The following is a 23,334-nucleotide window of genomic DNA, read 5'->3' as shown; positions in this document are numbered from 1 at the left end:
AAGCTAGGCGGAGTCAGAGATCCAATCCAGCTTGAAGAAAGGCAAGGATTCTAGAAACCCTAAAAACCTGAGGGTAATAGTTTCAAGTAGCACACCTCTGAAAACATGTATGCCACACCCAGTGATAAATCTTGGCAGAGGCCAGTTTACGCGCTCTGAGCATGGTCTGGACCACAGAGCTAGAAAACCCTTTAGACCTTAGTAGGGATGTCTCAAGAGCCAAACCATTAAAGACAGACAGGCCAGGTCCAGATGTAGACAACAGTTCTGGTCGTTAAGGAAGTTGGAGTGGAGCGTCTATGGAGAGACTTTGAAGGTCGGAGTACCAATGGCATCTGGGCCAAGCCGGAGCTATTAACAGGACCATGCCCTCTTCTTGCTTGAACTTCCGAAGAACCCGAGGAAGATGGAAGACTGGAGGAAAGAGGTACACCAAATGGAAAGTCCACCTCACAGATAATGCATCCATGAAGGCTGCGTCGGGGTCCCTTGTCCTGGAAGCTTGTGTCACATACACTGGAAGCTTTTGGTTGTGTTGTGAGGCCAGGAGGTCCACGTCCGGCAGACCCCATTTGTCCACCAGGAGCTAAAAGACATCTGGATGTAGAGACCACTCCCCTGCATGCACGTCGTGACGGCTAAGGAAATCCGCTTCCCAATTGAGAATCCCCGGGATGAACACTGCGGAGATGGCGTTCAGCCCATGTGAGAATGTGGGACACCTTTGCTATTGCTGACAGACTTCAAGTGCCTCCTTGGCGATTGAAGTAGGCCACTGCCGTGGTGTTGTCGGACTGTACTGGCTGCCCTGAAGAATATCATGAGCCAGAGTGAGGGCTTTGTCAAGGGCTTGGAGTTCCAGGCCGCTGATTGGCAAGATCGCCTCGGCTGGAGTCCAGCATCCTTGGAAGGAGTGCTGGCCGGTCACTGCGCCACACCTGCGGAGGCTTGCGTCCGTGGTGAGGAGTGCCCAGTCCAGCATCCAAAAGGCGCGATCCTTAAAGTGGGAAGTCTGTAGCTACCAGGATAGGGGACAGGCGAACCTCCAAAGAGAGGCCCATCGTCTGGGATCTTAGCAGATGGGGCTGCCCATTCCATTTGGAGAGGATTAGCTGTTGTAGGGGGCCTGGAGTGGAACGGAGCAAACTCCACCATGTCGAAGGTGGACACCATGGATCCCAAAGTCTGCATTGCAGAGTGATTTGCGTAACCTGCGCACTCGATGCTGTAGTGCAGAGATTTTGTCTGCTGTCAGGAAGATTATCTGAGCCTGAGAGTCCAGGAAGGCTCCCAGATGTACCATTCTTTAGGGGTCAGGGAAGACTATTTCCAGTTGATCAGCCAACCGTGTGTTTGTAGAAAGGCAGTGGTTACTTGTAGATGGCGGTGAAGAATCTCTGGGGAGCTTGCTAAGAGCAAGAGATCGTCCAAGTACGGGAGCAGTCTGATCCCCTGACGACAAGGATAAGCCGCCATAACTGCCATGATCTTGGTTCAGACCTGAGGAGCTGTAGAAAGCCCAAAAGGCAGTGCTTGAAATTGGTAATGTTGCTGTAAAACAGCAAACCGGAGATACTGCTGATAAGAGGGCACTATAGGTACATGTAGGTAAGCATCCTGAATGTCCAGAGACACCATAAAGTCCCCAGGCTCCATAACCAGGACAATAGAGTGTAGGGTTTCCATACAAAACCTGGGCACCCTGATATACTTGTTCAGAGACATGAGGTTGAAGATAGGCTGATGAGACCCGTTGGGCTTCTGAACCAAAAAAAAGGGTAGAATAATAACCCGTCCCTCGCTGTGATGAGGGGACCAGAATTATTACCCCAGAGATTCGCAAGGACTGAATGGTCTTCTGGACTAGCAGGGCTTTGCTTGGGTCCGATGGAGGGCCTGTGTAAAAGAACTGCTGGGGGGGCCGCCTCAGGAATGAGAGGGTGTATCCGTGGGAGGCCACTTCTTGTACCCAGGCGTCTGTGGTGGTCTGATGCCAGCACTGGGCGAACTGAAGAAGTCGAGCTCCCACCCTGGGAGCCCCCCAGGGAGAAGCCCACCCGTCATGCTGAAAGCTTGTCCGCAGATTTGGTAGGTGCATGTCTAGTAGCCCAGGCCTGTTTGGTCCAAACTTTGGAGGCCTTTGTGGATGCCGATTGCTGTGGAAAGGACTGACCTTTAGCTTTCCCCTGGGGAAGAAAGGACCAAAAGGATGATATCCGAGGCTTCGTAGTAGAGGCAGAGGGCAAGAACTCTGTCTTACAAGCTGCCACGGTAGTCACAATCTTGTCCAATTCTGGGCCAAACAGGATCTCCCCAGATTAAGGCAGGGACTCCAAAGCCTTTTTAGAGTCAGAAGCTGACTTCCATGAGCAAAGGTTAATTATACGGCAGGCTACCACAGAAGCAGCAGATGCCTTGGAAGCTAGGAGACCAGTATCCAAAGCCGCTTCTCCTAACTAGGAGGCTGCATCCCTTATGTGATAGATGTAGGACAGCTGTTCCCTTTTATTTGGCAAATTCCATGCTTCTATTAGATCAGATAGCTGATCAGAGTGAGGACACTCTGGCAAAACTACTTTCTGTCGCTTAAAGAGTGGCTCTTTTGCCTTAGGAGTGGGTTCTGCCTCTTTTTGAAGAATAGATTTTACAGCTCTCACAAGTGCAGGTAAATTGAATTTAGAGGGGGGCTCCTCCTCTCCCTAGGGGGAGTCAGAGTGCATCTTCTGCCTCCCCAGATGATAACTCTGAATCTGATAGCTGGGTGGACTGGGAAGATAACACAGCACACTTATTTGTTGAAAGGCTGTAGAGGTAGCCGCCAGACTCTGCGCTGAGGTAGAAAGTACGTCTACCCATGGGGGAGGGAAAGGATCCCAGGGAGTACCTGTTTTGCCAACACCTGTGAAAAAGAAGCCCAGGGGGGTTACTGAGGAGAGGATGCAGGGGCTGATGGGCCAGGTGCCATATAACAAGATGCACATAGACCATCCTGAATGAGATCCTCTGAAGCGAAGCCTGCTAAACAGGACTTACAAGAAACCATAGTGGGAGCAGCAGGCTGCTTGTTATTCTTGCCTTTGCTAGACATAGCTGCAAGGATAATATGGAGGGGCTGCAGGGAGAGGACCTTTTCCCCTATGATGATATCAACTACTGGGTCCCTGGCCTTAGCTGTCCTCTGCGCCAGTATAGGTTATGCCCTGGGGGTCTAGTGGAGACCCGGACAAACCGGTGTCCATATCAGCGCCTCCAGTCTGTCTCCTGAGACAAGACTGCGCATAGACGCAGGTCCCCGCAAGCTGAGACCCGCCTTACCTGTCACCTTGAGTCCCGGCTGCAGTCTGGGGTCTGAGGAGTCCTGCGAGCTAAGTTCCCCCGGAGCCCACGCCGAAAGTACCTAGCCGATGGGTGGAGTCGCGGAGGGGTGATGGAGCAGCAGTGCGGACGTCCAGGGGACTGTCTAGCACTGCTTGCTCTGTAGTAAAAAAGTAAAGTAATTTAAATAAAAATAAACCATAAAATAAAACTTGGGCTGCTTAAAAGCAGCCCCACTGTTCTAACGGTGATCCAGTTCCTGCCGGACACCAACGAAACTGAGTTGCCTTCAGGCTGTGGGCAGGGTATAGGGGGAAGGACCGGAGCATCCTGGGATAGAATAAAGCTTTGCTGTTGGTGTCCGGTCCTCCAAGTACCATCTATATCCCATTGTCTCCCTGTGGAGCCCTATGGACCCTTAAGAAGAAAAAAAAAACAGTATTTTTTTATCAATGATACATTCTTATGATTGAATCCATTGGGGAATACTGATGCAGGGATATAATAGAGAGTGCAATTTTTCTAGCACCTTAAAAATTAGTTCAAAGTCTGCAATTGCTCTCTCTCACTTCTATATCCCCTCCATGTAGGGAACACTGGGCCTGATTCAGACCCAGTCGCAAAGCTGCGCTCGCTCGCAGCAATGGTCGCACAACTGATCATGCGTATAAGTCGCAGTGCACGTGCGCAAACAAGCATCTGTGATGTATAATCGTCCGCTCGTAGTATACAAGCCTGGCCGCTACTTTGAGTGATAGATAGCACTGTTTGTGGGTGGTAACAGGGGAAGGTGCTTGTGAATGGGGGAGTGGATGTGCGAACGCAGGCGTGCCTAACCGTCAGAACGGAGTTTAATGAGTGTGCATAATTAGCAAACTCATTGAACAAGTGACTTGGTTGGTTTTTCCCTGAACTGTGCGCGTAGTGCTTTCGGGAGGGTAGGGTCTACCTCAAGCGCGGCGAGCAGCTCCGATGGTCCCGATTAATCCTACATTTCCCGGAGATGACGTGTGTAGCAAGTGGCAAGGGGGCGTCTTTAAACACTTGCGAGCGCAATATGCTGTCGCTCGCTTAGACAAAGAGGCATCCTTACACCGCAAAGAGCGAGTGCATGATTTGCATAGACGGACCCTTTTTGACAGCGAGCAGCCGCAAATAGCGACCGGGTCTGAATCAGGTTCACTGTTATTTTCCTAACTAAGCCCTACAGGTGAGAATCAAGAGGAAATAAATGCAGAGAGATAGAGAAACAAAATTCTCCATAATAATAAAAGGAGTAAAGTAGTGTGAAGGGAGTATACTGTACGCACAGCCTCCCCCATTGTATTCAATAGAAAAGGATTTAACATAAGTTTTCTTCTAAATTCTATGGGGCATGGATGCTGGGAAGTTCCCAAAGCTGCCTTACAGGGGGCTAGACACAGTAATTACAGTGTGCAGCACCTTTCCTCCAAAACTAGCATCCTGTCCCTCAAGTCCAAGCGTGTCATCCTTGAATCCTCCCTCTCCTTCACATTCATGCTATCTCCAAATCATGCTGTTCTCCCTTCCACAACACCTCCAGAATAAGCCCCTTTCTTACCCTGGAGGCTACCAAATCTCTTATTCATGTCCTTGTCATCTCCCACCTAGACTACTGCCGTGACTGCATCATCATTCTGTGTGTGAATCTATGTATGACTACACAGTGTTTGTGTGTGCGATGATGTGTAAGGGTGCAACTGTGTGCATACATGCATCTGTATGACTACATGGTTTATGCACATATATGTGTATTACTACAGTGTGTGTGACAAAGTTACTAATTTGTAGAGCAGGTTCTAGCTGGATAAACAATTCCCAACCCCCATCCCCTACCTAAGCCAATGTAAAACAATGACATCATTACCTGTATAGGTAGGTCTCCTGAATGGATCTAGGGGGTCATTCAGACCTGCTCGCAAGCGGGTCGATGTTCCCCACTGCGCATGCGCGAGACCCGGGGAGCGACGGGCTTTCCATCGCTCCGGGTCTCGCACCAAAGGGGGCGTGCTGTCGATGTTGATTGACAGCATGCCCCCTTTCGTGGGCGTGCCGGGGGCGTGGCTGCCAGACGGAGGCGCTCCCATGGGAACGCCTACCGTCTGAAGCCGGCCCCACTGACATCACTAGTGATGTCAGTGGGAGTGATTTTGGCTCTGATAGAGCCAAAATCACTCCAGGGCTTGTGGCAGGGAGACCCTACCGCAGGGTCTCCGTCGCAAGTCCGATGGTCGTGATGGTCAAGACCATCGCGACCATCTTTTTGGCCGCTCGCATATGCTGTGGGTGGTCACCCACAGCTATACGAGCGGCCAGGAGGCCGCTCCATTTTCATGGAGGAGGGCCCTGATTCAGAGCGAGCGCTCTGGTCAGAGCGTCCGGCTCTGAATCAGGCCCCTAGTTTCCTTTTTTTGCATCAAACAGGTACAATAAAAAAGATTTCACAAGCAAAAATGACAAAGAGATTTGATTATTTAGGCACATCTGGGTTTAATTTTTACTTCCAAATCAGTATTTCATTAGTTAGATTGAAAACTATGGTTTTGGTGCATCCTCTCTCCTAACCGTGTTTATCTTCCATATACCTACCACTGGTCCTCACCTGCATAAGAAGTAGCTGGGCAGGTCTCTCAGGGGGAGACGTTATGAAGTCAAGGTGCTTAGTCCGATTGTAACCACTCATACACAATGTAGGGCACACCAAACGAACCACTGACGAGTAGTCTCCTATTTCATGTAATCTCTGAATCTCTTCCAGGGACTGGCATCTCTCCAGGGACTTCAAACTGTTTTCAATCTAGAAGCAGGAATATACCAGTCAGCAACTACATACCAAACTGTGTTTTACAAAGTTTTACAATGCCAAAAGAGAAAAAAAACACAGAAGGCACAAAATGACAATCATTATAGCCAGTCCAGCAAAATAGAAGTTATTTTTGGCTGACACTTTTGAAAGTTTATAAGAGGCAATTTATAGTCCCTAGCTGTCAGCGTCATCCTGAAGTCCAGTGTAGTCTGTGCCCATAGGACTTATATGTTAAGAGCACACTATCTATGTGAAGAGAAACCAGGCAGAAGCATGACACCCATCAGCCATAACATTTACATCACTGATGAATTTAATAGAATCGATTATCTTGGTACAACGACACCTGTCAAGGGGTGAGATATATTAGGCAACAATTAAACAGTCAGGTCTTGAAGTAGATGTGTTGGAAGCAGGAAAAACAGGCAAGTGTAAGGATCTAAGCGACTTTGACAAGGGCCAAATTGTGATGGCTAGACGACTAGGGCCGTATTAAATTTGAGGCGAAAAGTCTGTTTCTGCGATACTTTTTCACCGATGACGTCATTTTAGCCTGTTTTGACTTTCCGCCGTATTCATAGGCGGAAAAGTTTTGCCTATGAATAGCAGGCGTAAAAAAGTGCAGAACTGGGGTTTTGGGTGCAATGTTGCGGAAACCCCCGTGCAGCCTTCAGACAGTCCCCCAAAGGTAAACTGTGTCAAAAAAAAAAAAAAAAACACTTAAGGGAACCCCCCCCCAAAAAAATCACTTTTGAATTATGGGGGCAAAAAAACCAAAAACGTTGGGGGCCAAATATACAAACTGGCGAACTTGACTCTGGGGGGGTCCCCAAGTATGCCCCAGGTGTTTTTTTCATTGCAGGTGCTTGCGGCAGGTGGATTTTTCATGATTTTTTCAACTTCACTTTAGCAACTTTAAAATATGCTGACCCCCATTTTCAAGTACCCCAAATTTGCTGAGATAACTTATTTTCCACAAAAAAAACTCCTAAATATTATTATTCTGCACCACTTATACAAAAACGCTATTTCGCCGGGTCCCGTTTTCACGTACTTTCAAATTGAATACGGGGAATATCGGGCACACGTGCGATACTTTTCCGCCTACAAAACACGCGGTGTAGGCAAAAAGTCGGGGAGGCGGAAAAGTATCGTGGGTCCGCTCAAATTGAATACGGTTCTAGGTCAGAGCATCTCTAAACCGGCAGGTCTTGTGAGGTGTCCCCACTATACAGTGGTTAGTCCCTACCAAAAGTGGTCTAAGAAAGGAGAACCGGTGAACCAGCGACAGTCTCGGCCCAAGGCAGAGACTGAAGGGGAGGAGCTGGACACGCAGCTCCTCTCTTGCGCCTCTAGGAAATGCACACTTCAACAATCCCGTTACAACCTAGTGTGTATGTGTGTGTGGATGGGAGGGTGCTGTGTCCGATGCTGAGACATGTACATGCCCACTAATTATATTATATGTTACTGTCATCTCCCTTTCTGCCTCTTCTAGGAGGCTGGGTACAAGTTTAAAATAACACATAGCTAAGGAAAACAGGCTGCCTGGTTCAATTCCCCAGCAGGGACTGTAGGCTTATTTGTGTGTAAATGTGCTGTATGCCTTATGACTATGTATTTATATTCCAAACCTGTCAGCTCCTCCTGTGGGTCTAGAAACCTCTGTAAATAACTAAATCACATTTTTCCTATTTTCCCAGATTCCTTCGCTGCGGCGAAAGTGGAATTGACAAACATTTCATATGCCAGCCTTGGTTTTAAATATAAATAAAAATCAAAAGGAATGGGTTCAGCATTTGGTGTCTCTTCATTAGTCCACTCTCACTTCGTGCTGATTGTGCTCTGCGAAGTGTTGTCACTTGCGTTCCTCCAGGTCCGAGGATCCGTGGGGAACAAGCAGTGCCATACTACACATGTTCCCAATGCCAGGTTATATTGCCTCAAAGCTCTTCTCAACCAGGTGGCTGCTGTGCGTCTTGCGCCGTGGGGTATCAAGCTTCAGGTCCATCTGGAGAGATGTCAGCAGAGATGGAGAAACCTGCCTGGGTCAAGTCGTTGTCTAATGAGTGACCAGATCTCACAGTCACTTTCTCACCCTGTATAAGCCCCTCCACCTTTACCCTTTCCCTTACAAGCTCCGCAGTATGTGGTTGGGGTCGAATCCCAGTTATGAAGTTAAGCTCCCCTAGACGACTAACCCTTAGGGTTAGTTCTATGGAGGTACTCAGATCTGCAAGACCCTGTTACAGGGTTTGGCATTCTACAAATTGCCAAGGTCAGGAGACATTGGTTTTTGCAAACTGGCAGGTTTTTGAAACTTCAAAATAAAGGTGCTGTTCTTTTTGTTTTTTTACTTCAATCTTTCACCTTACAGATTTTCTGGAAGAGGCTTGGAAAACAGCACTTCCAAGTGTCGAAGCTGTTCACTTTATCTCATCACTTATCAGAGGAGGACTTGGGTAAGTGGGAGACTGCACCTCGTCTGTTTGTCCCCATCAATTGGCTGGCTAAGGCCACATTCCTGATGCAGCGTCCATGAAGGACGCCTCAGATTGAAATGTGAGGTGGTAGTAACTAACAGTGGTAGTATGGCAGCAGAGATCAATCATGGAGCTTTAATTTAAGGAAACAATGGCAATATGTGATGAAAATATAAACATCTGCCGAGCAGGGCTAGAGCTGGAGTAACCTGCAGGTGGTATAAGCAGCAGAGGTGAATGACTCGAGGTACTCAAAAACAGAACAACTTGCAGATAATGCAGCAAAGACAAGGCTAGAGACAATCCCAGCTTAGAGAAGAGAACCAGGAGCACTCCGCATAGTGGGACACAGGCAAACGAAGGATTCCAAGATACAAGGTAACAGGAAGAGCACACCAAGCTATCACTGACAGTAAAGTGTGGGGCTGACTGCCTTTTAACAGGGACCTGCATCAATAGCAGGTAAGCAGAGAGACCAGCCCCCTAATGCTTATAATTCAAAGCAGTTGAAGCAGTGCACGTAGAGCCGCTAAGCAACCGCTTGCACCACAATTCCCCATGGCCGCCTGGAGTCCCGGTTGCCCATCAACCAGCGTGGCTGAGATGAGCCGCGACGGCGGCTCATAACACTTACATATCCCAAACTGGAAGGGTCATCATTGCATCTTCAGAGTTGTTGTGGGCATGGATAAATACCAGTTCAAGGCTCACCCTTTGGTCTGGCCATAGCTCCGTGGATCATGGCTGTCATGGCAGCACATTTGAAATCCCTGAGGGTGATGATTATCTCCATATCTATACAATTTCCAGCTTGTAAACTCAGTTCCGTTCTCATCTGCACGGACACGATGGGAAAGGCATAGATGGGCAATCAACTTCCAGAAGTCCAGCCTCTTCTTGTCAAGTGCATAATCTTTCTGGTTCTCGTCTTCTACACCAGGTGTCACAAGGTGTTCCTGTCGGACAATATCTTGGCCATCCAGAGGCAGGTTCTAGACCAGCTCTCTGCCAAGAGGGTGTCCGTTCTTCTCTGCATTTAGGTGCTTGGCAGGACGGTATCTTGCATCAAAGCGATTCCATATGAAAGTATTCCATAGGAAAGTATTTCTAGAGCTGGGGTGGGATTGCATACTGGGACTGTGCAATTATCATACATTTACTGCTTAGGCTCTGTAACTGCTTTTGCAGCATTCACTTCTCCAGACTGTATATCGGTCTTCCTTTCTCAGACATAGTGATGGCATAGGAGTAATATTAGGTCATACTTATCATACATGTTTAATATGTCATTCGACAGTTGCACAATGGACTGTGGACTGATTTTGAGTTGGGAGCAAAGCAAAAAAAGAGCAAGTAACTCTGGGCCTGATTCAGAGTTGTACGCTAATGCAAGCGTACTTGCCACTCATCAATTGTTAAAATATGCCAATGCATAAACGGACGGAATTTGTATTGAGACGCCCATCGGAGCCCTCGCAGCTAACCACAACTGTGTACACACAGTGTTCGCAAATACGCACTATAGTGCGTATTTTACTCAGAAATGGACACAGGGGACTCACTTTTTCAAAAGGGGTGGGTCCCTGGGGACGCGCTCCACCAGGATTGGCTAGTTGTAAATTGATTGAAAACGCCCTGCCCAGCAGCAGGGACTCCCTATTGCTGATGGACGGGGTTTACGACTGGAGGCTGGTTATCTCAGGGAGGAGCAGAACGCGGGCGGCAGACAGTAGTCTGCAGCCGTTGCCATGTTCCCGCTGCCTCCCCGGCTATTCCCCTAGCTGCAAGAAGCCCTCAGAGGTCCTGCGGCTGAGCTGGAGCAAAGCCAAGGTGGTGCTCTTTTCTTCGGGGGATTCCACCAAGCGGGCGGCCGAGGTGTGGCCCTTGTCCCCGGGCAGGCAGCAGCAGAGCGGGAACAAGATGCCGGGGAAGAGGAGAGCGGGGAGTGTGGCGGAGTGGAAGCCGGGGAGCTGGGTGATGCCGGAGAAGGAGAACCTGCTGCAGGCCGCTGAGGTGAGAAAGGGGAGGGAGCTGCCAGTGCTGGGGCCAGGGCTCCACGGTCCCCCCCCCTATCCCCGGCCGGTCTTTGAATTGAATCACTCGCAAACGGAGCAGCCAATCAGAGGTGGGAGCGTCACGGGCTGTGTGCACATGTGACCACCTACCCTGTGCAGCAGCAGCCAGTAACCTCAGCTTGCTGCCCAGGGGCCGGTGCGACCCTTGCGGCTGAGATGTGATCATGGAGTCCGGGACTGCAGGAGGACAGTGCCTGGGAGGAACTATTACCCAGGTGATTGAGACCGTGTGCTGCCATAATATACTTACATCTGTACCAGCTGTGCCACCCCCCCACCCCTAGGAAGACCAGGAGGTGCACCACGATGCTTCCCTCACCCCCTGCAATGCCAGGCTGTGCCTCTCTCACCCCCTTGTGATGCTAGGCAGTGCACCACTCAACCCCTCCTCCCTTACCTGTGATGCAAGGTTGTGCACCACTACACCATTACCCATTTTCTGCACTGAGGTTATGGGTTTGATTCCCACTATGGCCCGAAGTGTGTGGAGTTTGTATAGTCTCCTTGTGCTTGCGTGGGCTTCCTCTGGTTTTCTCCCACATTACAAAAATATACTGGTAGGTTAATTGGCTCCTAGCTAAAATGAACCCTAATGTATATGTGCGTGCATGTATAGATATATAGAATATAGATGGTAAGCTCCACTGGGGCAAGAACTGATGTGAATGGCCAAATATTCTCTGTAAAGCGCTGTGGAATGTGAAGAGTGCGTCTTAAAACCATGCCCCCTATTTGAGTGACCCCACACCTCTTCTGGGGGAGCGCGCTCTAGGCACGCACAAAAGTTCCCTTTTCTCTAACAGTCACCCAGCCCCACTGCAACTCTAGATTATATATACATAATATGCTAAAACTGGGACCACCCATTACCAGATCTCTAGTTTTGCCTATGGCAGGGAGGGGAAGCAATCGGGAAGCCTATATACCGGCAGCCGGCTTCCCGACTGTCTTATCACGGCAAGGGTGAAATGCCGGGCGTCTAGATGTAGACGCCCGCATTTCCCCGATGCCGGCATCACGATTGTAGTGATGCCGGGCGCGGCGAGCGGACAGCCGCGGGGGAGAGGGTTAGGTTTAGGGCTCCCGGGGGGGACTTAGGGTTAGGCACCCCCCCGGGGGGGGGACTTAGGGTTAGGCTAGGGGGAGGGAGGGAGGGTTAGGGTTAGGCACCCCCCCGGGGGACTTAGGTTTAGGTAGCAGGGAAGGGGGTGGTTAGGGTTAGGCACTTAGAGGGGGGATTAGGGTTAGGGACTTGGGGGGGGAAGTTAGGGTTAGGCACCCCTAAGGAGGGTTAGGGGGGTTAGGTTAGTGGATACTTACCTATCCACGATCGGGATTTCCAGCGCTGTCGGGCTTCCGCTGCGTCGCACTCTGCTCCTGTCGGGCTTCCGCTGCGTCGCACTCTGCTCCTGTCGGGCTGCCGCTGACGGGAATCAAACCGCTGGCCATGCGGCCGGCGGTATTTCATACCCATTCCGCAGGGAGGACTATTAAAGTGGAGGATCCAGTACTTTGGCACCCTTCCAAGATACAGCAGCTGCGGGACCCGGCACTCGGCGCTATAGGGACAGATGGCTTCAGACAGAGTATTGAGTATGAAGGCGACCCAAGCATAGAAGGCTGGCACACCCAGGGCGGGATGTATTAATGCTTACCGCTGTGGTCTAGGCTCTGAATTTGCAGCAGTGACTTGATCGGGTTTCAATTCAGAGCCTAGACCGCGGCGGTAAGCATTATTAGATACCGCCCCCGGCATGAAGGCGGCTCTGGCATTATACAGGCGGCTACATGAGCTTAGTAGAAGAATAGGTGTCACGCTACACGTTCCTGCATTCTCTGACCTGGAACAAAGTAAGTGTTATTAAGCGAATGGCGGGCAGGAGGAAAGGTGGGAGGGGGTGTGTTTTGGTGCATTTCAGTTAAGAATACAAACAGGATGGGGGTGCCGCAGAGGCTAATACTCTGCAATTAATCAATGTGGCATGCGCGCAGGGGGATCCGGAAGGGTAGTCCCTCAGGACTGTTAGTGTTCATAATCAGTTAGCACCTTACCTCTTTCCTACCCCCAGCATTTGCCTGCCCCTAAACCCCTCCTTACCCCCAGTACTGCCCCAGCTGCTATTTACCCTTATCCCCTCCTTACCCCTAGCACTGCCTGCTCCTAACTCACTTAACTCCCAGTACTGCCCAGCTGCTATATACCCTTATCCCTGTCCTATCCCCAGCACTGCATGCTTCTAATACCCTCCTTGCCCCCTAGTACTGCCCCATCTGCTATCTACCCTTATCCCCTCCCTACTTCCAGTACTGTGTGCCCCTAACCCCTTCCTTACCCCCTAGTACTGCCCCAGCTATCTACCCTTATCCCCATCACTACATGCCCCTAAACCTCTCCTTGTCCCCTAGTACCCAGCTGCTATTTACCTTTCTATCCTCCCTACTTCCAGTGCTGCATGCCCCTAACCCCCTCTTTGCCCCCTAGTACTACCCCAGCTATCTATACTTATCCCCACCCTATCCCCAGCATAACGTACCCCTAACTCCCTCTTTGCCCCCCAGTACTGATCCAACTGCTATCTACACTTAACCCCCTTCCTACCCCAACTGCAACATGCTCTTACCCCCCTCTACCCCCATCCTGCACCAACTGCTCCCTGCCCTTACACCCCTCTACTCAAACTGTTACTTGTGCCCAGCACTGTTCCAAATGCTGCCTTCCCCTCCCTACCTACAGCACTGTCTGCCCTTAACCCCCTCTACCCCCAGCTCTATCCCAACTGCTTCCTACACTTAACCTCCTCTACCCCAACTGATACCTGCCCCCAGTACTGTTCCAACTGCTGCCTGTCCTCACCCCCTCTCTGCCCACAGCACTGCACCTGTTGGCCATGTAAGATCAAGGCAATGTAATTATAAGCCTTCTCCGTACTGTAATATGAGTGACTTCCCATGATCTGTGTGTAGGGCATGTGGGGTGGCCTCATGCTACTGTATATGGCGAGCTCAAAAGCATAATATGTGATGGGACCCTGAAACTCTGGAGTAGGATTCCAATTTGTTAAAGTGAGGGGTCCCTGGGACCCACAATTTTTTTAGCTGAGCACGATCAATGACACAAACGCAGCATTGGACACAGATACTGAAAACATTGACTCCTCTTACCAGAAATAGTACATATAGTAATAAGCAGCACATATTGAGTAGACAGCTGCATTAGGGTTTTGGCTTTACCTTTCACACAGTTGACTTTAGCAGACACCATCACTATTTAGCATTACACTGACAGCAGGGCTCTAGTGAAGTCAAGCTGCAGACATATGGCTTCACAAGTGCGCTTCTTAGTGCTTGTATTTACTAATTATAACCACTGCTCACTGTACGTTACAACTGATGTAGATGAGAGAGTGAGAGCTAACCTCCTCCACAGACACTGTAGAATCCAACTGCAGGTTGGGTAGTCGGATTACAGCCACATCTTTATTTTCTTTCAGTCTATAATCTGTAGCCTGGGGGCTTTGTAGGAGGTCAGTACAGATGTCAAAGTTTTCTACAGCTTGCTCCATGTCCCCCTGAATAGAAAAGAGAGAGAGAGAAGGAGGGAGTTTTATTTTGAAGAAAAGAAAAATAAACAGCAGACATAATACTGTATAACAGTTATAATGAATACAATTATGAAAATGACTAGCCTCATTATACTGGTCTATGCTCTACTGTTTCTTATTCCATATGTGAATGTAATGAAAAGTATCATTTATATGTTATAAACAGATAACGGACTACACTGACAAGTCACATCATGAAGAAAATTACCATTGTGCACTGCTCACATAGAAACAGCATTGTAAATCAGCCTCATAACAATAAAATATGAGTAATCACAGCTGACTTCAGTCAGCCAACTGACCTGCAGAGCCAAGAACCGTGCCTTCAGCCAGTACACCCTCACTACATAATTCAGCCAACCATCTGGAAATAGGTCATGTTGAGAGCCTGCAAAGCCCAACATCATCTGATCCTCCAAAAAGTGAGTGCCAGGAAAGTCTGGTCCAAAGCACTCCACAGGGAGTCCAGGAGGACACTTCCGAGGAGAAACTACAGACAAGATGCTACGGTTAATGTTGGTTTGCAAAATAGAAATAAGAGAAGAATATAAACACAGCTAATGGACATCAGAGGAAAAACATGACAGGTGAAACCTGCTCAAGACCAATATTTTAGGACATGATATTCCATGAGTACCTGTACCATTCTTCACTTTGGCCAGAAGCCATTGGTCAAGCTGGAGCTCCATGCATGTCAGACTCATAACCATCATGTCCTGGAACAACACGGTAAAACAGAATAAGAAGAATAAGATATTCAAACAACATGAAAGTAAACAGCAACTAAACTCACTTTCCATCAGTCCATTGGAGGATACTGGACACTATGGGTTATAGAGAGCAGTAGCAGGAGATTGGGCACATTAAATTTACAGGCTGAAGCTCCTAACTCCCTATACTCCCATTTGCTGCCAAACACTACATTAATTTAATTGTTAACTAAGGCTCAAAGAACAGAACCTGGAGTATAGATCTCCTGGTCCAATGGACATAGGGCCTTATTCAGAGATGTATACTAACCCAATGGTTTGAGGGTCGGGGGAAGGGTGTGGCTGGTCTCCGTCCCCAGAAATGGAGTGTGTGAACCCTATTTTCCGGCGAGGGACGAGGGCAGGGTCTGCATCGGTGAAAGCAGATGTCCTGGTCTCGCAAGTGACCAGGAATCGGCCAGGCTGCGGTAAGCTTCAGCCTCCGCATACTGACCAAAGGAGCGATGGTTACAATGATGATCCCATGTTACGACATCGGTCGCAGTGCTGGGATCGCAGATGCAGCAAGGAGGTGTCAGTTTCCTACAGACGCCTCCTGCAGTATTAGCATTTTAGATGGATGGAATTGCACAGCCGCATGTGTGCAATTCTGCAGTTCCGTCCATTCTGAATCAGACCCATAGGTCCATAATGCCTTAATATCCAGAGAATGAAGAGAGAGCGATTCCTCTAAACACTAATCCATACTGACTTAGATAGTACTTAGAACCACACCTTCCTTACTGCCAAAAGTGGTCTCGGAAGAGCAGCCCTGTTTTCATGGTAAATGATTAAGAGAGACCTACAAGACAGAGGGCCTGATTCATTACGGATCGCAACTGCAACAGCGGACGCAGATCGGCCGATGATGCGTACTGTGCATGTGTGAGTTCGTGAGTTAGCATTGCATTTGCACTGCGATCACCTACGCAGCTAGGAATCCATCACAGAGTGAGTGACAGGCTTTGATCATTTGGGGGTGGTGACGGGGGAGTGGCTGGAGAAACGCAGGCGTGCCTGTCCATTTGGGAGGCTAAACTTCCTCTCATTCTGGGCAGAAATATTCCCTTTAGGTGATCTGGTTGCAGAGCTGTTAGCTCTAATGACGCCTCTCTGATCAACGTTATTTCATGCCAGGATATTTTAAAATATGTAAGTTGTTAAGCATTTATTATCGATCATTTGATTGTGAATGTCATTCTAAGCAGACTATACTATGACATGACATCCTACTCATTACTTCACCACCACAAAGAAACATACACATTAAGTGTAATTACTATACCAAACTGACTTTTAGTTAAAATAGAAAAGCTTGAAATTACAACATTTGATTAGATCATCAGTGAAACCAAACACGGACTAAAATAGATAAATTATTTCTCTTCTTACCCGTATGTGCTGGTCCTTGCAATCCCTCAGCAGAGGATTGGGCAGACCATTGCTGTGTTTCCTCCAGCTAGCATGTATATTGAGCACTACTTCCACCAGACCGGAGGGCCACTTCACCATGAACTTCTGGGCAATCACTTTCAGGTACCTCATCAGAAGTTCCAAGATTCCCCCGTTTGTTAGATTATCCAGCAAGAACTGATGCACATCATGCTTCTCTATAATGGCAGCACGCATGGGATGAGGACAGAGAGGAATACACAAAGAGTCAGAAAGTGCCAAGCATGGTGTTTATTATGCTATCATCTCCGTTCAAGCATCACATCTAACAGATTTATTTGTTAGGTAATTGTTAGGTTTCTTGTGTATCATTTTCTTGTGTATACGTCAAAAGTTACCCCATGTATATTCCATTTGTTTTTTCTTCTTGAAACCCATTGTTCTAACCTCAAGTGTAATTTTTTTTTTTTTTTTTTTAAATAAACATAGCACAATCAAACTTCCTTACATTTGTCTAATCAAGATACTAACAGAGAGCGAACAATTTTCATGAAGAATCAATTTACTTTCCTGTGAATACAATATATGTGAAATTTGAGGACATCCAAAAATATACCTAGAATATAAAAATGTATCTCTACTATACACAATTAAGTAAATAAGATAGGGCTGCACCTGTGTGTCACCCACAAGGATGACAGGAGCCAGGTGCTGCACTGTAGCATTAAAAAAAAGAATGAGGGAGCCAGACTGTGACCTTACTGGTCCCTGGGAGCAGTCTGTACCTTCTGGACCACTGGAGCGATTTAACCATGGGTTCGTGTCGCAGTGCCATGCCCTCCACAAGGACACACCCCCTTTTACCAGCACACGGCTTTGCCGCGCAATCTACTAGCTGCCCAGGAGGAGTTCGCACTGGGTGTCCCACAGGTAAAGTGATGCCACTGGAGCTAGGACTGGAGAAGCATCATCTGGGACTTTTTTACTTGCATAAAGTGTTCTGCTAAGTGGACAAGGGTCAATCACAGATGCCTTATGCACAATTTGCAAAGTGCACAATTACCGGTTGCATGTTGTTTGGTAGAGCCAGTTTGGGCAAAAAAATCTAGCACAGCCTATTTCTGACCTTACACAGATTGCTACTCATCCCCTAGTTGTAGGTGAAAGGGCCCATCCTTCTGCCTCTGTCGCAGAATCTTCAGCAAATTACCCCATGCACCTCTGTGCCTTCGGCCATGGCTCAGCAGGGCACATTGCTTGACTTAGTTGGTTCATAGTCTTATAAAAGTTTCCTCCTCTTCAGATCTTCTCAATGGCTAACTGATGTAATCATCAAAGTTCAGTCTTGGTCTAGTCCTAGGGGAGAGTCTGATTCTGAGTGCTCCTTCAAAGAGGAGAATATGAGGCAGTGGAAGAATCTGACATTGAGAATCCTTCCTGATTTAACGTCATAAGGATGTTGAGTAAACGTGGGCGGTTTGCCAGGTATTGCACCTCCTTGACAGAGAAGAGTCGGTGGAGTCTGGCAGTAAGTTTTTTTTTTAAGAAGAAGAAGGTACTTCCTGTTCCTTCTCCATAATTAGAAGAACTGTAGCACAATGCGTGGACCAAACCCAGGTGTATATTCCAGGTTACACAAAGGTTGCAGGCATTCTACATCTTACAAAGAGAAGATTAAACTATACTGGAGATTCCACTTCAGGCGGGCACGCTTAAAGCGCAATTGTCTAAGGCCATAACTATTCTAAATGCCTTAGCTCTTGGTATGAATAAACATTTTTAGACCATTCTTAACTCTAGTTTAAAAAAATGCATATTTCAGCATCAGTAGTCTCCGCTTATCAGCCCCTCTGACTTAATGCTTGGAAGCAACACAGGGCGGTATTCAATTGCTTTCACTGGATCTCCTTTCTAAAGGGACAGGAGATCGCAGGGCGCTATTCAATTGATGCCCATTTTTGGCTCATCACGCCAATAGTGGTCGGGTTTAGCCGGGTAAAATGGCTACCTCCGACCAAAGTGCTGGGCGCGACCGCGAAAAGTTCTGTTTGGGCGCCCAAACAGGTCACTTTTCCTCCATTTCAGTTCGCACCCCCCTGGGGCTGTGAGATGAAATGGTGCGCCGGCAACTGATCGCGCCCGACAGGAGCAATAAGTGAATAGATCCTGTCGGGCGCGTAAGTGGGCGAAACAATTGAATACCGCCCACAGTCAGATGATGTCTTATTCTCAGTTTTAGTCCTTTTGTATTTGCCAGTAGTAGAAAAGGTCAGGGATTGAGGTGGTAGTTCAGAAGAGGAAACTGGCTTGGTCTGCTCAGACAAACAGTCTGCAAGAATGTCGCTCTGCCCACCCAGTAGACACTATGACGGTAACCCTTCTGCTACTTTACATGGCACAGAGGTCCTGTACCATTTCCAATAACATGTCATAATCATAGATGAAGAAAAGTTTTACAAATGAGTATCCAACAAAAGAGCACCTGTGCTAGTTGTAGACCTCGTCAACTTCTATTTATGTTCTTATCCAAATATTAAATCCATGCATTTCATTTGCAATGTTTTCTTACACCATTCATTCAGAATACAAACTCCCCCTAATTACTTTTGCATCACAGTGATATCTGAAATTATTACCCCATAATGTCAACAAGTAGGGGCACGATTCATTACAGATCGCAACTGCGATTACGCACACAGTCCCACGGCGAAAATATGCCAATGTCTGCGATAGCTATGCCCTCGCAGCCCAACATAAAGATGCCCACATCCCCTTACACACATCTGGTAATACTTTGCAAGTCTGCGAAACCATCGGTAACATCGAGAACCATCGGAGCCTCATGCACACTTGCACAAGGTCTGACCTTACTCAGAATTTGCTAACCTCATAGCACGCAGTGAAAGTTTAAGCTGCGTATGGCATCACAGTGGCCAATTTATGCATGCCCCTGTAACAGCGTTCAAACGCACTGGCACGCCTGCGTTTTGCCGACCACCCCCCGTCACCACCCCCAAACGATAACTTCCTGTTAATCACTCTGCGATGAATACGCAGTACACAACAATCGGCCATCTGCGTGCGTAATCGCAGTTGTGATCGGTAATGAATCAGGCCCTAGTTCTCCAGGGTATAAGGATATCAAATACATGTTTGTGCCTACATTGGTGTAGGGTTCAGGCACAAATCTACATCTAATAAGATGCCTTTGACCAAGCATTTAATACATTTTATCGCTTTTAATTTATTTTTTTTATATCTTTTTTTAGCCGGGAGACCCCTTTTAGTGAGAGTAGGGTATGATCGATCTCTTCAGCACACACATTCTGTAGACTTGGCTATAAGAATGCAGCAAGAATTGGCAAAGTTCACATCATAAGAAACAAATTCAAATTCATCTCAGTTATCAGTATTATTAATTCACAAGAACAAGCTTTGTCTAAAGAACAATGACATTATTTTTGCACTAACCTGATTCCGTGAATGTAGTGGAATCGAAAGACATTACAAGATCACCATCTGAGAATTGCTCTTGTTTTAGGTCAGTCTGCATATCATAGTTGCCAAAGGAATCCTCCTCTTCCTCAGAGTCAGATTTACGGAGCCTGGAGGGCACACAAGCAATAGAATTTGTCACCGTTTTCAATTAGATCATGGGAAAAGGTTCAAACCCCTGCTCGGTATGTAAACACATACATAGTAGATGCAGCAAATGCATCATCCATGATAGTCTAGTGGAGGGAAGGTCTCAGCAGAGGGACTGCTTATGGCATTTACTAGATTTAAAGGAATACAGGGGACCCACTGCTTCCTGGGAGTCCTAAAACCATCAGCAGTGGCAGCAGGGAGATCATGGAAGACAGTGTGGGAGAGATAATTAAAGACTATAATTCCGGCCCTGACTTAGTGGAGCCAGGGTGGAGACAGGGCTATGTATGTGCAGGCAGCAGTGAGACCACTCTCCCTTTCTTCCCACCCACACGGAGTATAATGTTAAAGCAAAAGCATCATCCAGACTGATTTCCATGATTGATAAAGGAATCTGCCTGGATTAACCAAAGAAACTGGGGAAGTATACCTCCCCCTCCCCAACAGCACGTTTGTGCAAAAATTGTATTAAAAATAAGCCCAATGTAAAGTGTATAACACCACCATTTACTTTAAGTGCTGGTGTGTATAACAGCTCCTATAAGATCATCATCACTAAGAATAACAATTCTGTATTGTTCCTGAGTGAGCATACACCGGTTTCCAGGCAGATACCTCTCCCTGTTGGTATTTTGCTGGCTAACCAGCAGGCCTGATCCATAGTAAGTGGTCAGGATGATGCAGCCAGATTATCCAGAAAAATAGGTGTCCCAGCAGTTACACATACAGTATGTCCTCAGGTGCCAGATATGAGCCTGGTAGTGGCAGCAACTATTCTCTTACAGCAGGGGAATGATGTTACTGTGCAGCTGGCACACAGTCCGTGAGTGATGTTTCAGCAAAGACCAGCACAGCAGGGAACAGACATAACGCTCTGACTAATCTGAAAGACTCCCAAGCCCAAATAGTGCCTGAGGTTTGTAGGAATAAAGATGAACTGCCTAGATGAGACAGGACAGCACCAAAGCAATGTGGCTGATGCCTGTGGTAACCAGCACCAAAACCATTTATAAATGTACTTCTGTGCACACCAAACCCGCTCACCTTATTATACATTGTGTGAGGCAGGTTATTACCATATAAAACAATTTGTACCTGGATGGCAAGAATTTCAGCAGCAACTCTTGAAAATCAATTCTTTCCTCCTTCTTACACTTGGTGTTGCGTACACGGGCAGAGCGCCTCTTGGCCGTCTCCCCTGCATCCTCACATATCCTCTTCCTCTTAACACCCTTCTTGGTCTTGTCTCCAGTGGGCTGATCTGATGTAAAACCAAAATGCAACCGTCAGTAAGGTGACTCTATTGGACTATCAGGCCAAACAATTCCAAACACACAGGAAATTATCAGGAAAATGATTCACATTATTAATTCACAGAAGATACAAATATAAAACAGAATAAAAGCATATATAAGCCAACACAAAGTTTCTAGACGTATCTTTTCTTGGTATCCAGTATTCATTTTTACACAAGAAATGTATAAAATAGAACTCTGCATGGGCCCATAGACGTGAGCTTGCCTCCTATTTCATGCACTATTGCCACACTTTACTGCTTTTCATTGTGCGTCTCTCTCACCTTGTGGAGTAGAGGAATCAGTAATGTTTTGGGAAGACACTACAGGGCTAGTAGAGGAAAGTGCAGGGAATGGCTCGGTTACTGGCACAGATGGTGTTGGTGGGGTTGAGCTGCTGGGTGTGTCTGAAGCTTTGTTTGTAGGAGAGGAGGAGGACTGGGAAACATGAAGCAGGTGCTCTGGATCTTTGTAGTCTGTGAGGTCAAGCCTTTTCCCCAAACTAGGACGAGGGGGTTCACAGGATGTAAGGTGACGGTACGTAGCCAGCAAACTTTCACCTAGACACTTCCACCTGGGCAAAAAAAAACAAAGAGTAGATACTATCACACTGCACACCACACTTATTGATTTTATAAACAATATAAAATCTGCCAATTAAAATATTATACTCACGTTAAAAACGGGAGTGGATGAACCAGCTTTAAATCAGGCTCCTGCTTTTTTACATTCAAAGCTTGTCTCTTCCTACGCAAGTCTAACGCTTCATCCATAATTCTGTTAGCCTCCTCCTCACTTACATGCACTTCATGAATGGACATGTCACTGAACAGTATAGGAATAGCAGGGAAACACATTGTGACCATTACAATGTCTCTGGCAATATAAGGCTACACATTACTGTCTCTATGCTTTGTCCTATGAGAGTGGTATATTTCAGTATTGCTGGCCAACTCTCCTTCTGTTTAATTCCGCTCTCTCTTCCTGCACGTTCTCTATCTAAATCTTTGTATAGCTGGTGGGTAGAGAGGGATTTGTAGTAAGAAGAGTAAGGTATGTAAAGAATGAGAATTAGACACCTAACCATGAATGACACTTGTGATGAATAGCTGTTATAAGGGTTTGGGTTAAAGTATAAACATTACAAACCCATTAACCTCTATATATGTCCTAACATGTAGAAAAACTAATCTATCCATCAAGCTTGCCACTTGTGGAAACTATGCTACAAATTGGAGCACTGGCATATTACAAGGTATAGGTACATCCACCCATCTACTTATTCAAATACCATTCTTAATAAAGTTATAGACTCTGTACTAGTGGCACGGGGACTATCAGCTGCAACTCAGACTGGGGTTGTAAACATTGCTGTGCACTGGTATCAATAAATGTGTATATAGCAATGGAGAGCAATAAAAATAAGCATTAACATTCAAAGGCACCAAAACATGCACTTCTCAGATCAGCTACTGTTGTGTGTAGTCATAAAAGTGAGGCGTAAGCACAAATACCCTGAGGAAGTCATACTCACACCGAAAAGAGTTGGTACAAATACAGACTTACTTACCCGAAAGCATTCCAGCGTGGAACGCACATGCTTATTAATATACAAAAAGCCATAGCTGATCAGGGAATAACATGTCAAATGTTGAAACTTCTTTCTAAAGCTCTATTGCGTAATACACTACTAATAATAAGTCACCCCTTGACAGTGTACTATGAAGTGTTATATTTAAGTTTAAACCCACCATTTTAGGAACATGCGGAAAGAGTCTTTCCTAAGGCAGGGTTGCTCCTCAAAGATCTTCTCTTTCAGTACCAAACCTTTGCTGTAACGACAGTCTCTTTCTAAAGCCTTGCAGATAAAGTACAGGCAGTCTGTGAACAGAGCAAACCATAAATCATTGCCGTTAAGGATATTAAACCTATTCACAGGCAATGCATT

At 47.0% G+C, this 23,334-nt stretch overlaps 1 protein-coding gene across 5 annotated transcripts in view; it reads right to left on the bottom strand.

The window, feature by feature from the left end:
- The window catches only part of CABIN1 (calcineurin binding protein 1), a 242,372-nt gene that overhangs the window by 191,038 nt on the left and 28,000 nt on the right, over positions 1 to 23,334 (bottom strand). For all 5 annotated transcript variants that reach the window (XM_088477855.1, XM_088477854.1, XM_088477857.1 and 2 more), the window contains 10 exons: positions 23,138 to 23,267; positions 22,062 to 22,211; positions 21,671 to 21,960; positions 21,187 to 21,352; positions 19,915 to 20,048; positions 16,444 to 16,661; positions 14,940 to 15,018; positions 14,605 to 14,792; positions 14,117 to 14,269; positions 5,939 to 6,133 (listed from right to left, as the gene is read on the bottom strand). In XM_088477855.1, coding sequence (XP_088333981.1) covers positions 5,939 to 6,133; positions 14,117 to 14,269; positions 14,605 to 14,792; positions 14,940 to 15,018; positions 16,444 to 16,661; positions 19,915 to 20,048; positions 21,187 to 21,352; positions 21,671 to 21,960; positions 22,062 to 22,211; positions 23,138 to 23,267 — 1,703 coding nt within the window. The remainder of the gene's footprint in view (positions 1 to 5,938; positions 6,134 to 14,116; positions 14,270 to 14,604; positions 14,793 to 14,939; positions 15,019 to 16,443; positions 16,662 to 19,914; positions 20,049 to 21,186; positions 21,353 to 21,670; positions 21,961 to 22,061; positions 22,212 to 23,137; positions 23,268 to 23,334) is intronic.

Source organism: Taudactylus pleione, unplaced genomic scaffold (assembly GCF_031769625.1).
Source record: "Taudactylus pleione unplaced genomic scaffold, aTauple2 ptg000205l, whole genome shotgun sequence".
NCBI lineage: Eukaryota > Metazoa > Chordata > Amphibia > Anura > Myobatrachidae > Taudactylus > Taudactylus pleione.
This window is presented reverse-complemented; position numbering and strand designations above follow the sequence as displayed.